This window comes from Zalophus californianus, chromosome 1 (genome assembly GCF_009762305.2).
Source record: "Zalophus californianus isolate mZalCal1 chromosome 1, mZalCal1.pri.v2, whole genome shotgun sequence".
Lineage (NCBI taxonomy): Eukaryota > Metazoa > Chordata > Mammalia > Carnivora > Otariidae > Zalophus > Zalophus californianus.
In genome coordinates, this window is record NC_045595.1 from 26,219,029 (window position 1) to 26,231,289 (window position 12,261).

General features: G+C 45.0%; 1 protein-coding gene across 7 annotated transcripts in view; it reads left to right on the plus strand.

The window, feature by feature from the left end:
* Positions 1 to 12,261, plus strand: part of ABHD6 (abhydrolase domain containing 6, acylglycerol lipase) — a 75,956-nt gene that overhangs the window by 34,544 nt on the left and 29,151 nt on the right. For 3 of the 7 annotated variants that reach the window (XM_027586877.2, XM_027586874.2, XM_027586876.2), the window contains exons 2-3: positions 1,695 to 1,759; positions 8,703 to 8,854. In XM_027586877.2, the coding sequence (XP_027442678.1) occupies positions 8,736 to 8,854 (119 nt within the window). In that variant the 5' untranslated portion in view covers positions 1,695 to 1,759; positions 8,703 to 8,735. Of the gene's footprint in view, positions 1 to 1,694; positions 1,760 to 4,020; positions 4,084 to 8,702; positions 8,855 to 12,261 lie in introns of all 7 variants that reach the window. The other 4 variants (XM_027586873.2, XM_027586872.2, XM_027586878.2 and 1 more) reach the window with 3 other exon arrangements.

Here is a 12,261-nt window from a genome sequence, read left to right on the forward strand (position 1 = left end):
TGTCTCCACACCAGCACCGAGCTCAGAGCCGAAAATCAGAAAGAGTTGGACGCTCAACCGACTGAGCCACCCAAGTGGCCCCGTTCCTTGTTTTTTGAGTTAACAACGATCCTTGGAGGTCATTATTTTATGGCTTACATTTAATTTTATTTGTATTTAATGGCTATACATAATAGTCCTTTATAAAGTTATACCATCATTTACTTAACAGGCCCCCTTAGAAGTGAGCATATGAGTTAAGTCCAGTCTTTTGATAAATACTACTGTAACAAATAACTTGCGCAAGCATGATTTCACATGTTAGGTATAAACACACACTCTTAGAAGTGAGACGATCAAGTTGAAGGAATGTATGCTTTACATTGCCTCAGATTTTTACCAGATTGCCATCCATAGATAGAGCTTGTTGATGGGACTAGAAGTTGGTGCCTGTTCCAGCCTCAGCGACAGTCTGTTAGTGAACTTTTTGTTCTTTGCCAGTACGATAAATCACGATTGCCATTACCTTGTAGATTTAATCTGCGTTTCTCTTATTATAAATGAGATTGAGGGTCTTTTTATATATTCAGGAGTCATTTCCTTTCTGGTAAATTGGCTACTCAGATCATTTGCCCATTTTTCTATTGGATTTCGTTGTGGTTTTAATTGATTTGTAGGAACCTTTTATACATTCGGGAAATTAGTCTGTTTCCTCTGATTTATATTGACAAATCTTAATCTTGTTCATGGTCTCTCTTTCCCTGTGGACATTTGAAAATATTTTATGCGGTGAATGTATTAATCTTTTTGTTATGGCCTCTGCGTCTTGTATCTGACTTAGACCTTCCCCATGGAGGTATTTTCAAACAGGTCTCATGTTTTCTTCTAGAACCTCCATGGTCCCATGGTTCCTCACTGACTCCTCTGAAATAGTTCAGGGGTTTTGTGGATTTTACCTTCCCTCGCCTGGCTCCTCATTCTCCCACCGTGGTGCCTTTGCCAGTGGCTTTCTGTCCAGCCCTGGTCTTGAGCTGTGGGGTGCCCTCTCACTAGCCACTCGGGGAGAAACATGATCCTCATTTGTCCACTGGTTGCCACCTTCTTCTCATTCCCTTATCTCTTTTTAAAATTTTTTAAAAAAACTTTTAAGTAATCTCTACACCCAACATGGGGCTCAAACTCACAACCCTGAGATCAAGAGTTGTGTGCTCTACCGACTGAGCCAGCCAGGCGCCCCTTCTCATTCCTTTCTGAGTACAACTTTGAGGTAAACCCTAATCCCAAATGGAGAGGGTGAGATTCAATCTTTATTTGGGGGTCTTAGTTACATTTGTAGGTCCCAGAGTCCCCTTTTGCCTCAGTATGCCTGATAACCCCTACCCCCCTGGTTGCCTTTCACCCCACTGCAGCCCAGGAATCACCAGGTCACTCCCTGTTTTGTCCTCTCACTGCAGAGCTCTTCTATGACCTTCTGCATGCCTTCCTAGGCCCGGCTCATTACCTTACATACCCTTTCCTTTGTGCGGGTTGCTTAATTGGGATGGGTGACTTGAACAAGAGGTGGCTATAAAGCCGCAGGATATTTGTACTCTGCCTGTGCCAAGGAGGAGAGCGCTCCGCCTCCAGCGAAGGCAGCAGTTTTGTGGCTGTTAGCACTTCATTCATATTCTCTAATATGATTTAATGCTTTGTCATTTTCTTTCTTGTGATTCCAGAATCTCATTTTCAGCTTCTGCCAGAGCCAGTAGCAGTTGGGAAAGAAGGCTGTGTTCTTTGAAGAGTGAGTATGGATTTTTAACACTGTTGATTACAAAAAAAAGAAAAAAGCAGCCCTCAATGAGCTTGGGGCTCCTCTGTAAGCTTCCCCCAAACCCCTCTCCGGGCCAACTTGTGGTGGGTGATTTCTCTGGTTCAGTTGGTTTGGTGGGGAAGGGTGTGGGCACCTGAAAGTCACCTACATGCCCCAAAGCCCCCTAGGGACAGTTCTCAAAGCCTGTGCCAGGAGAAAGGCTCTGAGTTTGAAGGGAGTCTTTCGGAAGATCTGAGCCTCTGGGAAGGAAACAGGATGCTTTCCTGGTGAGTGTGGTGCTTGAATTAGCCCCAAAGGCAGAGAGGAGTTCATCTAGCAGCCAGGACATGGTTGTGTTCCACACGAAGGGAACAGCCTGAGGAAAGACAGAGCGTGAGGCTGTGCAGGGCGGCATGGGGACGGGAGTTGGTCATTCGGGGTGCAGGCAGCGATGTGGGAGTTGGTCCAGGAAGCTGGGTTGGGATTGTATTGAATGGTTCGAGTTCACATTCGACCAGGGCAGCCTAATGTATGGGTGGGAGTTGTGAAGATTCCCCTGGCAACTAGTGTTAGGGCTGAGACAGAATGGGAGCAAGAAGAAATGAGGACCTGGACCCAGTGTGGTGGCTGAGGTAGCTGTGGTCTGACTCACACTTCCTGGGAATTTGTCTTCCTTCCCGACAGTCCTAGGATGTGCTGGACATCAGCCTCAGGAATTGGTGGCAAGAGGCTTTCAGGGGTATAAACCCCCTAAAACTATGCTCCTCTTCCTGTGTGGCCCTACCATGCACTTAAAATGTGACAGATGTGACTGAAGCACTGAACTCTGAATTTTATTTAATTAAATTTAAATAGTCATGTATTGAACAGCCTCGTTTGTCTAGACTCACACAAGTTGGCTCCAGTGCTGGTGCCTCTCCTGCATAACAGGAGTGGGAAGAGTGAAAGGTATATCGGCCTCTGGGAGGCTAGACTGATGGGGAGACTGTCGGCAGAAATGAATGAGAAGGGGGAGAGATGTGTCTGGGACATGGTAAGACTGTTGAGTCATGCAGGTGGTCAGGCAGGCTTTTTAGAAAAATCTGGAAGGGGGTTCTGGCCAGGCATGTTGAGTTCTGAATTTCCTGAAGGAGGGAATGGTGGAGGATGTAGGGATGGAGAGCTTTCCAAGGAAGACTGTGAGGAGAGCATGCTAGGAAGATCAGGAGAGAGAGGAGAGCATCATGGGAGTATCGAGGGGGAGAGAGTGAGGAGAGCATGATGGGAATATCAATGAGGAGAGAGAGGATAGCATCTCAGGATCCAGGTCAGGTGTGCTCATTTCAACAGCAGGGCTGTCAGGGGCACTTGGCTGGCTCAGTCAGTAGAGTGTGTAATTCTTGATCTCAGGGTCATAGTTGAAGCCCCACATTGGACATGGTGCCTACTTTAAAAAAAAAATTAATTAATCACCAACAGGGCTGTCAGAGCTGCAAAGCACAGAGGAGGAAAGGGCTCAACCAGACTGAGGTGAGGACAGTAAGACAAGAGTTGGGCACCTCGCAGCAGTAATCCTTGGGGCCATGCCACACTTTCAGTGATGACTGAGCAAGCTTAACTGCTTATTTGGAAATTTCAGTGTGATTTTCTTCCATGATGGAGATGATAAGAAGTTAGAACTGCACATTTCTTGAGGTGCCTGGCTGACTCAGTCAGAAGAGCATTTGACTGTTGATTGTGTGGTCGTGAGTTCGAGCCCCACGTTGGGTGTAGAGATTACAAATTAAAAAAAAAAAGAACTTCCCATTTCTTGAATTATTATCTCATCAAGTCCTGGGGCTTCCACATACGAGAATCTTACCATCTTTGTATTTTTTCCAGCTGTTAATCATTAGTGATAGTTTTGAGGGATTGGTTTATCTTGACAAGAACCTAGTTTCAAAAAGCAGTGTTGGGTGGGTGCAACAATATTTATAATATTTAAGGGCTTGGATATTATACTCAGATTTTAGGAACCTAGCGTTTTCCTTGTGGAAAACACTGTAGGAAGAATTTTCGGCATCCAGTAGTTACTCCATAGATGGAGGTTGTGACTCTTACATCTTTGGCTGTGGTGGTGGTGGTCCTGGTTATTATCGTTGCTACCATTGTTATAGTAATCATTATCTTGAAGAGACCAGGACTTAAGTCTGTCAGATATGATGGTATATGGGTAAGATATCTAGGGAAAGGCAAGATTCTTTGAAAATGTTTCACATTCTATTTTTTCTTAGAATTTTGAATTATACCCTAAGATGAAGGTACTGGAACTCAGGATTCCCAGTTTTCCAAAATCAGTGAGTACATGGAAAGACCATCGTGATGCATTATGCCTTATTCCCCCCCCCAACCCAGACTAGGGACTTGGAGATGCCATGTGTATGTGGATCCACTGGTGTATCCTCTATCCAATTAGTCTTCACCCCTGTATTCAGAGATAATGGCCCCAAATGCACAGCTTGGACACTAACGGGAGGAGGCTGGGTGGCAGGCTCCAATCTGGGATGTGAGAGTGTGTTACTCTCCCTGGTGTCCCAACAGCCAGCTCTCTTCTTCCTAAAGTAGCTTCTCTTCACATTGTGCCATGAGGCCACGGAGATCATTGTCCTTAACCCTGGGATGCCTCGCTTTTACTCAGCAGATACGTAAAACGAGTGCATTTTTCCCCCTCTTTTTCAATCTTCTTCAATAATTCGGGCAATATGCCTTATCAAGCCACAGATATTTGCCTGGTACTGTTTTAGGTTCTGGGAACATGCAACAAGGAATAAGATTCTTGAGGGGGGCAAACCAGATCCTCCTCTTTAATTGCCTGGCATCATTTCAGAAACATTTTAAGTCTTCAGAGTAGGAAAAGACCAAAGAGGTGATTTGGATGAATGTTCTTATTTATTGGGTTGAGGAAACCAAGCCCTTGCAGCTGGTGTGTGGAAGAGCCTGGTAGGAGAGAACCAGCTGGAATGTTCCACCTTCAGCCGGGTTGGGGCCCGGCCCTCACTCATGTGGATCCACCCCAGGGGCAGCCGTTGGTGTTTCACAATTATGATTGTTGCAAGACCGATATTTCGCCTAGTTTGCATTGTTCTTGAAATTGACTCCTTTAACTTAATTTTAAAAATTAATTTGCATCCCTACTATAAATTGGAAATCTCTCTCTACTTGCTAGACGGGATGCTGCTCCATTCATGAATGGCTTAATAAAGACAATTAGATCTTCAAAAAAGAAAGGAAGGAAGGAAGAAACTGTAAAATCAACACAAAGAAACCATGTTATTAAGTAGCTAGGGACTGTTGCTCGCGGGAGGGGAAGGCTTAGAGAGGTATCTGATAACACCGTACTGAGAGTTCCGTTGACCGAGGCAGAGCGGACAAAGAATGGGAAGCCGACTTCTCAGTATGGGTGTCAGTGTGATGTTACCCGGTTAGTGCTGTGGAGCCCTGAGCATTATTTAGTATCCTCCGGCTCCCTAATGTCATCTTGCAGGGCATCAGCTCTTTGGGCCCCATCCTTTGGCCAACTCCTTTTTCCACCCTAGAGTTGATTTTCCATCGTTGGTGGCTCCAGGTTCACAAGGGTTCCATTTTCCTGTCTCCAACCTCTCCTCTGGGTACATAGAGTATCTATAAACAGACCTCAGCAGGGTAGGAGAGCTGCCTTTTTAAAGGAAAGCTGGGGCAACTCCTTTTTCACATGAAGGATTATGGGACGCCTGGGTGGCTTAGTCGGTTAAGCGTCTGCCTTCGGCTCGGGTCATGATCCCACGGTCCTGGGATCGAGTCCTGCATTGGGCTCCCTGCTCAGCGGGGAGCCTGCTTCTTCCTCTACCTGCTGCTTCCCCTGTTTGTGCTCTCTCTCTCTCTGACAAATAAATAAATAAATAAATAAATAAATAAATAAATAAATAAAATCTTTAAATAAATAAAATGAAGGATGATGCAGAGGTAGGGATAGTCACCTACTGCTTATGCATACAGAAAACTCGGGGCACCTGGCTGGCTCAGTGAATAGACCATGCACCTCTTGATCTCGAGGTTCTGAGTTTGAGCCCCACGTTGGATGTAGAGAATACTTAAAAATAAAATCTTTTAAGCATTTCTTTTTAAGATTTTATTTATTTTTTGACAGAGAGAGAGAAAGAACAAGAGAGGGAACACAAGCAGGGGGAGTGGGAGAGGGAGAAGCAGGCTTCCCGCCGAGCAGGGAGCCCGATGCGGGGCTCGATCCCAGGACCCTGGGATCATGACCTGAGCCGAAGGCAGATGCTTAACGACTGAGCCACCCAGGCGCCCCTTAAAAATAAAATCTTAAAGAAGACAAGGGAAAACTCAGAAAGCGTTAGTTTCTTCGTCCAGGGCCGGTCTTCATTTGACCCGGTCAGGGAAAGTATGCAGGCTTCTCTGTCATACGTCCCAGCCTTGCTAAATCAATCATGCTGTGCGAAAGCTCTCATTGAAGACTTCATTCTGCAATGAAACGGAGGGTGGCTCCAGATGAAACCTTCCCCCAGACTGATTGGGACATCCATAGCAGGTGTTGACAAAGCCGTTAAATCTCTTTTTGATGATCATACCTTCACCTTGGGGCCACCGTCTCCAGTGTCAGGGCCTGTGATGTCATGGCCTGTGATGTCCTGGCCTTAGGCATAAAATGCTCTAGTTCCTCATCCAAAGGAGCATCATGTAATTAACTTCCTGCAGCTCAGACATCGGAATTTATGGTAACCCTCAGCAGTTTTTAAGGACTTTGTGTAATGTGGGACAGTCCTCTTGAAGCTGACAGGTCCTGTTCTTGTCGACTCTTTTGTGACCCACAGTGTTCAAACAGATTTGTAAAGTTCTCTTCACTCCAAAAGTAATTTGCTTACCCCTTGACCCTGCGGCCGGTGACTCCTCCAGGGAGTTTTGTAATTACTGAAAGAAAAAGCCCTCTTACAACATCATTGGGAATAGTCGGCGTTGTCCCTAAACAAAGAAGATTGAGCCCATTTTGTAACTTTGCTTTTTGTCCTGGGCTCTTCTTGGCACTGAGAAAGAACACAGACTACTGGCCGTACCAGCAAGGAGCTTTCTAGAAGGTGAAATAGGCCAGTGACTTAAGTGCGCCGGAACATGTTTATGGTGACTGAGATATTGAGAGGACAGTTAAATCAGAAGCACACACAGTGCTTCTGCCCCTGAGAAGACTTTCATTCCTACAGATTCAACACTGTTCCCAGATAGAGTGTGTGTGACCCACCTATACGTGCATCTGTATCCCCCTGCCCCCCACCAAGGCTGTGAGGGGCTTGTTCACCAACCCCTTTGTAGGGGACAAAACATGTAAATGTGAGAAACTGATATTGCAATATATGTTAACTAACAAAATTTAAATTTAAAAAATTGTAAATGCAAATGTCCTATCTTCATGGAGAAATTAGGAATGACAACGAGTGTGAGTATTTAACAGCAAAGAGCTTACAAAGATTGAAAAAAGGCCATTTGGGAAAAAAAAATTTAGAGAAAGTAGAGTTTGGTGCAAAGGGAGTGGGTCTAAGCAGAAACCTGTTTTGTAATCACGACTCTTCCGACTGAGTAACCTTGGGCAAGTTACTTAACCTCTTTGTGCCTTAGTTTTCTCAGCCTGTGGGACAGCATAAAACACCCACTTTGTCTGTTGGACAGGACTCTGATGTGCTATACCAAGCATTGATCACTTACAGCCTGCCGGCCAAATTCAGCCTGCAGCCTGTTTCTAATAAAGTCTTATTGGAATATGGTCACTTCCATCTATTACATGCTGGGTGTGACTGCTTTCTCAGTACAGTGACAGATCGAGTAGTTGTGACAGACCCTATAGGGCGCCCAATGCCAAAATATTTATCTGGCCGCTGTGTTCAGTGACATCAGTGAGGTCATACTGTCACCATCATGAATTCATTATGAAATTGAAGTATGTATCAGTTGACAGAGGTATTATGGGAGAGATCTCTTCATTTCACAAGAAATATAAGGAAGGGCAGGATTTGCTGGATATTAATGCATTTTCTGGAAGAAGTCTTTGTTTTGTTTGGTGAAATGTTGGTTTGTTCTTAGGCATCTGGGAATCTTCAGGTTGCAAAGCTCCCCACCCCCACCCCCTGCTGCACAGGTCCTTGCAGGACTTATTTTGTTGATTAGAGAGGATGATGGGACTTGGAATATTTCTCATTCCATGAGAAAATGAACCGTGTTGTGAACGCCTATGACAGGACAGAGTGGAGGCTATACTGATTCAACTGAGATCATGACCTGAGCCGAAATCAAGAGTCAGATGCCCAACCAACTGAGCCACCCAGGCGCCCCTGTCCTCTCTAACTTTTAATTTTTAAAAATTGCAAACTTACAAAAAAATTGGAAGAATACTTACTACTACCTTGGAACCTTCACCTGGATTCACCAGTGGTTAACGTTAATCATACTCGTTTTAATGTTCTCTCTTCTCCCCTCCTTGCCACATTTTTTTCCCTCAATTTTTAAAAGTGAGCGGCAGAAACAAACACTGAGTAGCAGATATCACTATTCTTCACTCCTTAATGCTTCAGCAGACATCTCCTGGGAGGAAAGATATCCTCCTACATACAAATGTAACCACAATTTCATCACCCCCCCCCCCCGCCCCCGCTCAAGAATTGTGTCTCTGATACAGTAATATCATCTCATATCTGGTCCTTCCTCAGATTTCCCCACTGGCTTTAACAGTGTCCTTTATAGCTCAAAAAAATTCCAGGATCCTCTCAGGGATTCTTTGTTGTAGTTAGTTGTGCCAATTTAGATTTTTTAAGCACTTGTCCACCTTTATTCCCTCCTGACCTTTACTCTCATTCTGGGTCCTTCTGTCTCCCACTTTGCTTCTCCGCCTCTTCTCTTGAGACAGAGTTTCAGTGTTTACTCTCTTCAGCCCTGCAGGTGTCGGCCAGTCTTAAAGAGCAGGATGGATCTTGACGTGGTTAACATGTTTGTGATCGCGGGCGGGACACTGGCCATCCCAATCCTGGCATTTGTAGCCTCGTTTCTCCTGTGGCCTTCAGCGCTGATAAAAATCTATTACTGGTAAGTTAATTTTATACTGGAAGTATTCAGGAGTATCATAATAGCAGTGTTGTCTTCTCTGCTTGTCCTTTTGGTGGCGGTTTTTCAACATTTTATCGTGAAATATTTCAAACATACAGAAAAGTTGAAAGACATCCTGTCTTGAGTCTGGGGAGTGTTCTTGAAGAATTGGTGGTCGCTCCTCACTGGGTAAATTTCTTTCTGGTTTCTGATCGCATCTTTGCCTGGGAGGCCACCCTCACTCCCAGAGTCACGGGTTCTGTCTTCAGGCAAGGATTGTGCATGGTTACGGGAGCTCCTTTGGTATTTTCTTGGTGGTTGAATTCTGACCCGGTGATGTCCTGACAGGAGCGGTGATGTGCACTGAAAAATGAACTGGAAAGACCAGGGCCAAGGAGATGGCATGGGTGGGACAGAATGGGTGTTAGATTTGTTCTAAACGTGTTCATTAGTAAAGTGACAGAAAGAAAAAGAAGTTTCCAAAATTGTTATTCTTGTACCATCTTTATGAGTCTTGCCGTATCTGTAGAATAACTCTACTTTCCTTTTGTATTTTCTTTAGAGTAAGTCACTCTTTTTACCTTAAATCGATTTAAGAGTGATATAAACATTACTACCTTAAGCAGAAAATTTGTTTGCTGTACTTGCCGTAAATAGTAAATTAATACTAAAAAGTAAAAATGAGCACAATGCCATTCAGCGGTGTTCTTAAATTCTAGCTTGCCAAAGACTCTGTGTCTCCTTTCTCTTTGTTACAAAGTCCAGAGAGGTGTGAAAGAGGTAGCAGCCCCGAACAGAGCCTTCCTCATGTGTGGAATCAGAAGATTAACAGTTGAAAGGAGATTAGCTTTCTCAGGATGTGCTTCAGTGACTTCATGCCATGGTCCATTTCCCAAATAAAATCACCCCTCCTGCCCCACGGGGTGTGTCCCCTGGTGAAGGCAATCCCAAAATAGCCCTGGTTCCTCTCTGTGCCCCAGGGAGAAGGGAAGCACGTTGAGATTTAACCGGGACTCTGGCAGTTAGAACCGCCTTCTCTGCACGGAGGAAAGAACGCAGAGAGGTTGCATTCAGCTCGTGCCCTTTATCTGCTCTCCTTTCTGGCTCCCTTTTGTTTCATTAGAGTGTGGAATTTTCCACCTGCCAGCCAGGCTCTGCTCCTTGAAAAGAAGCTAATTGAACAGAAGGGAGCTTTTCATCCTCGCTCTCCCGCTCCCTCTTAGAGGGGGGTGGCGGTGGTGACCCTTTCAGAGGGTCACCCAGGACCCACCTCTGCGTCGACCACCTGAGATTCTGGCTGCGTCACTGGCAGCACTGGAAGCTGGAGAGCTTGGGGGCTAAGGCCCCCGTGTGGCCCCTGCCATGGAGAGCCCAGAGTCGTGGGACCCTCGTGGCTCGGCAGAGGCACCATGGCTCTCCACACACAAAAGCCATCTTTCTTAACTCCAGTCAAGGCAGAGAATGCAGTTCGGTGATGGGGCCTGTCACCATGGATATGGCTGCAGACAGAGGTGTGATTATATAAAGGCCGATTCCACCCACCACATGCGGAAACCGACCTCCATGCTGCGTAATCCCTTCCACCCCCAGCTGCCTTGGGCTGTCAAGGAGAAGGCTTTCAGGGTCCAGAGTGTCAGAATAATTTTGACATTTGAGCTTTGAAAAGAAAAATAACCTCATAGCAAATAATTCACCTTTTTATTGAGTTAAAATTCACCGTTTTAAAGTGTATACTTCAGTAGTTTTAGTATATTCATGGTGTTGGAGCGCCTGGCTGGCTCAGTCAGAAGAACATGTGACTCTTGATCTCGGGATTGTGAGTTCAAGCCCCAAGTTGAGTGTAGAGATTACTAAAAATGAAAACAATGAATTGTGGATCACTACACCAAAAACTAATGATGTATTGTATGGTGACTAACAACGTAATAAAATAAAATTAAAAAAAGATTACTAAAAAAAAGTAAAAATAAAAACTTAAAAAAAATAACACACGCACGCACACGCACATGCACACACACGAGTGTTGTGCAGCCATTCCCACTATCTAATTCCAAAACATTTCCATCTTCCCAAAAGGAACCCCCGTACCCGTTTGCAGTCACTCACAGTTTCCCTGTCCCTTCATCACCTGGCAACTTTAACTACATCTTCTTTCTCTTTGGATTTGCCTATTTTGGCCATTTCATATAAATGAGATCATACAATCCGTGGCATTTGATGTGTGATTTCTTTGACTTAGCATGTTTTCAAGGTGCATCCATGCTGTAGCGCGTGTCAGTATTTCATTATTATGGCTGAATTCTAGTCCATTGTGTGGTTATACAACATACTATGTATGTATGTATTTATTTTTCTAAAGATTGTATTTATTTATTTGACAGAGAGAGACAGAGCGAGAGCGGGAACACGAGCAGGGGGAGTGGCAGAGAGAGAAGCAGGCTTCCCCGCCGAGCAGGGAGCCCCATGCGGGGCTCAATCCCAGGACCACCTGAGCCAAAGGCAGATGCTTAACCGACTGAGCCACCCAGGCGTCCCCATACTATGTATTTAAAAGGACATTTGTATTGTTTCCACTTTTTGCCTGTTGTGAATAATGCCACATAGCAAATAATTCACTTTTATTAACAAATAATACCACTAAAACCCTGTGAGGTCCCACAGAGCAGAGCATTCAGTCCCTTATTTAAATGACAGTATAGGGATGCCTGGGTGGCTCAGTGGGTTGAGCATCTGTCTTCGGCTCAGGTCATGATCTCAAGATCCTGGGATCCAGCCCCGCGTCAGGCTCCCTGCTCAATGGGGAGTCTTCTTCTCCCTCTTACTCTCCCTATGTGCACTCTCGCTCACTCTCCCTCTTATTCTTTATAAATAAATAAAATCTTAAAAAAAAATAAATGACCATATAGATGCATGTGATCTTAAAGCCTGCTCATGCCTGTCACTCTGCTCAGAGCTGTAGCCAGAGGACAAACACAGTGTTCTTGATTTTATGAACTCAGGCACACAAGCCAAGAAGAAACCCAGCTGGTTGGAGAGAATGTAAATCCTAGAAAACCTTTTGGTTCATGCCAGGTCGAATTGAGGTATGAGGGGTTGTGATTATGGTACTAGAACCCATGATGCCATTGCAGAGGGCTGTCGGAAATCCTGTGATTTCCTCCTCCTCCCGCCCCCTTCAAAAGACACAGCCTGTTTCCCTCATGTCCCTCACTGCAAGTGACATTTACCCAGTGAGGGTCCTGGGATGAGTCACTTATGTCCCTTAACCACAGCTATTCCTCTAAACACCTTTATTTACTCAACTACCCATAATGATCACCATTGGGTTCACTCTGCAGAGCTAGGTGGGGCAGGTTAATTTTCAGGGTTGCTGTGTGAACAGCAATAGACAGTAGAGCTAGCTGGGC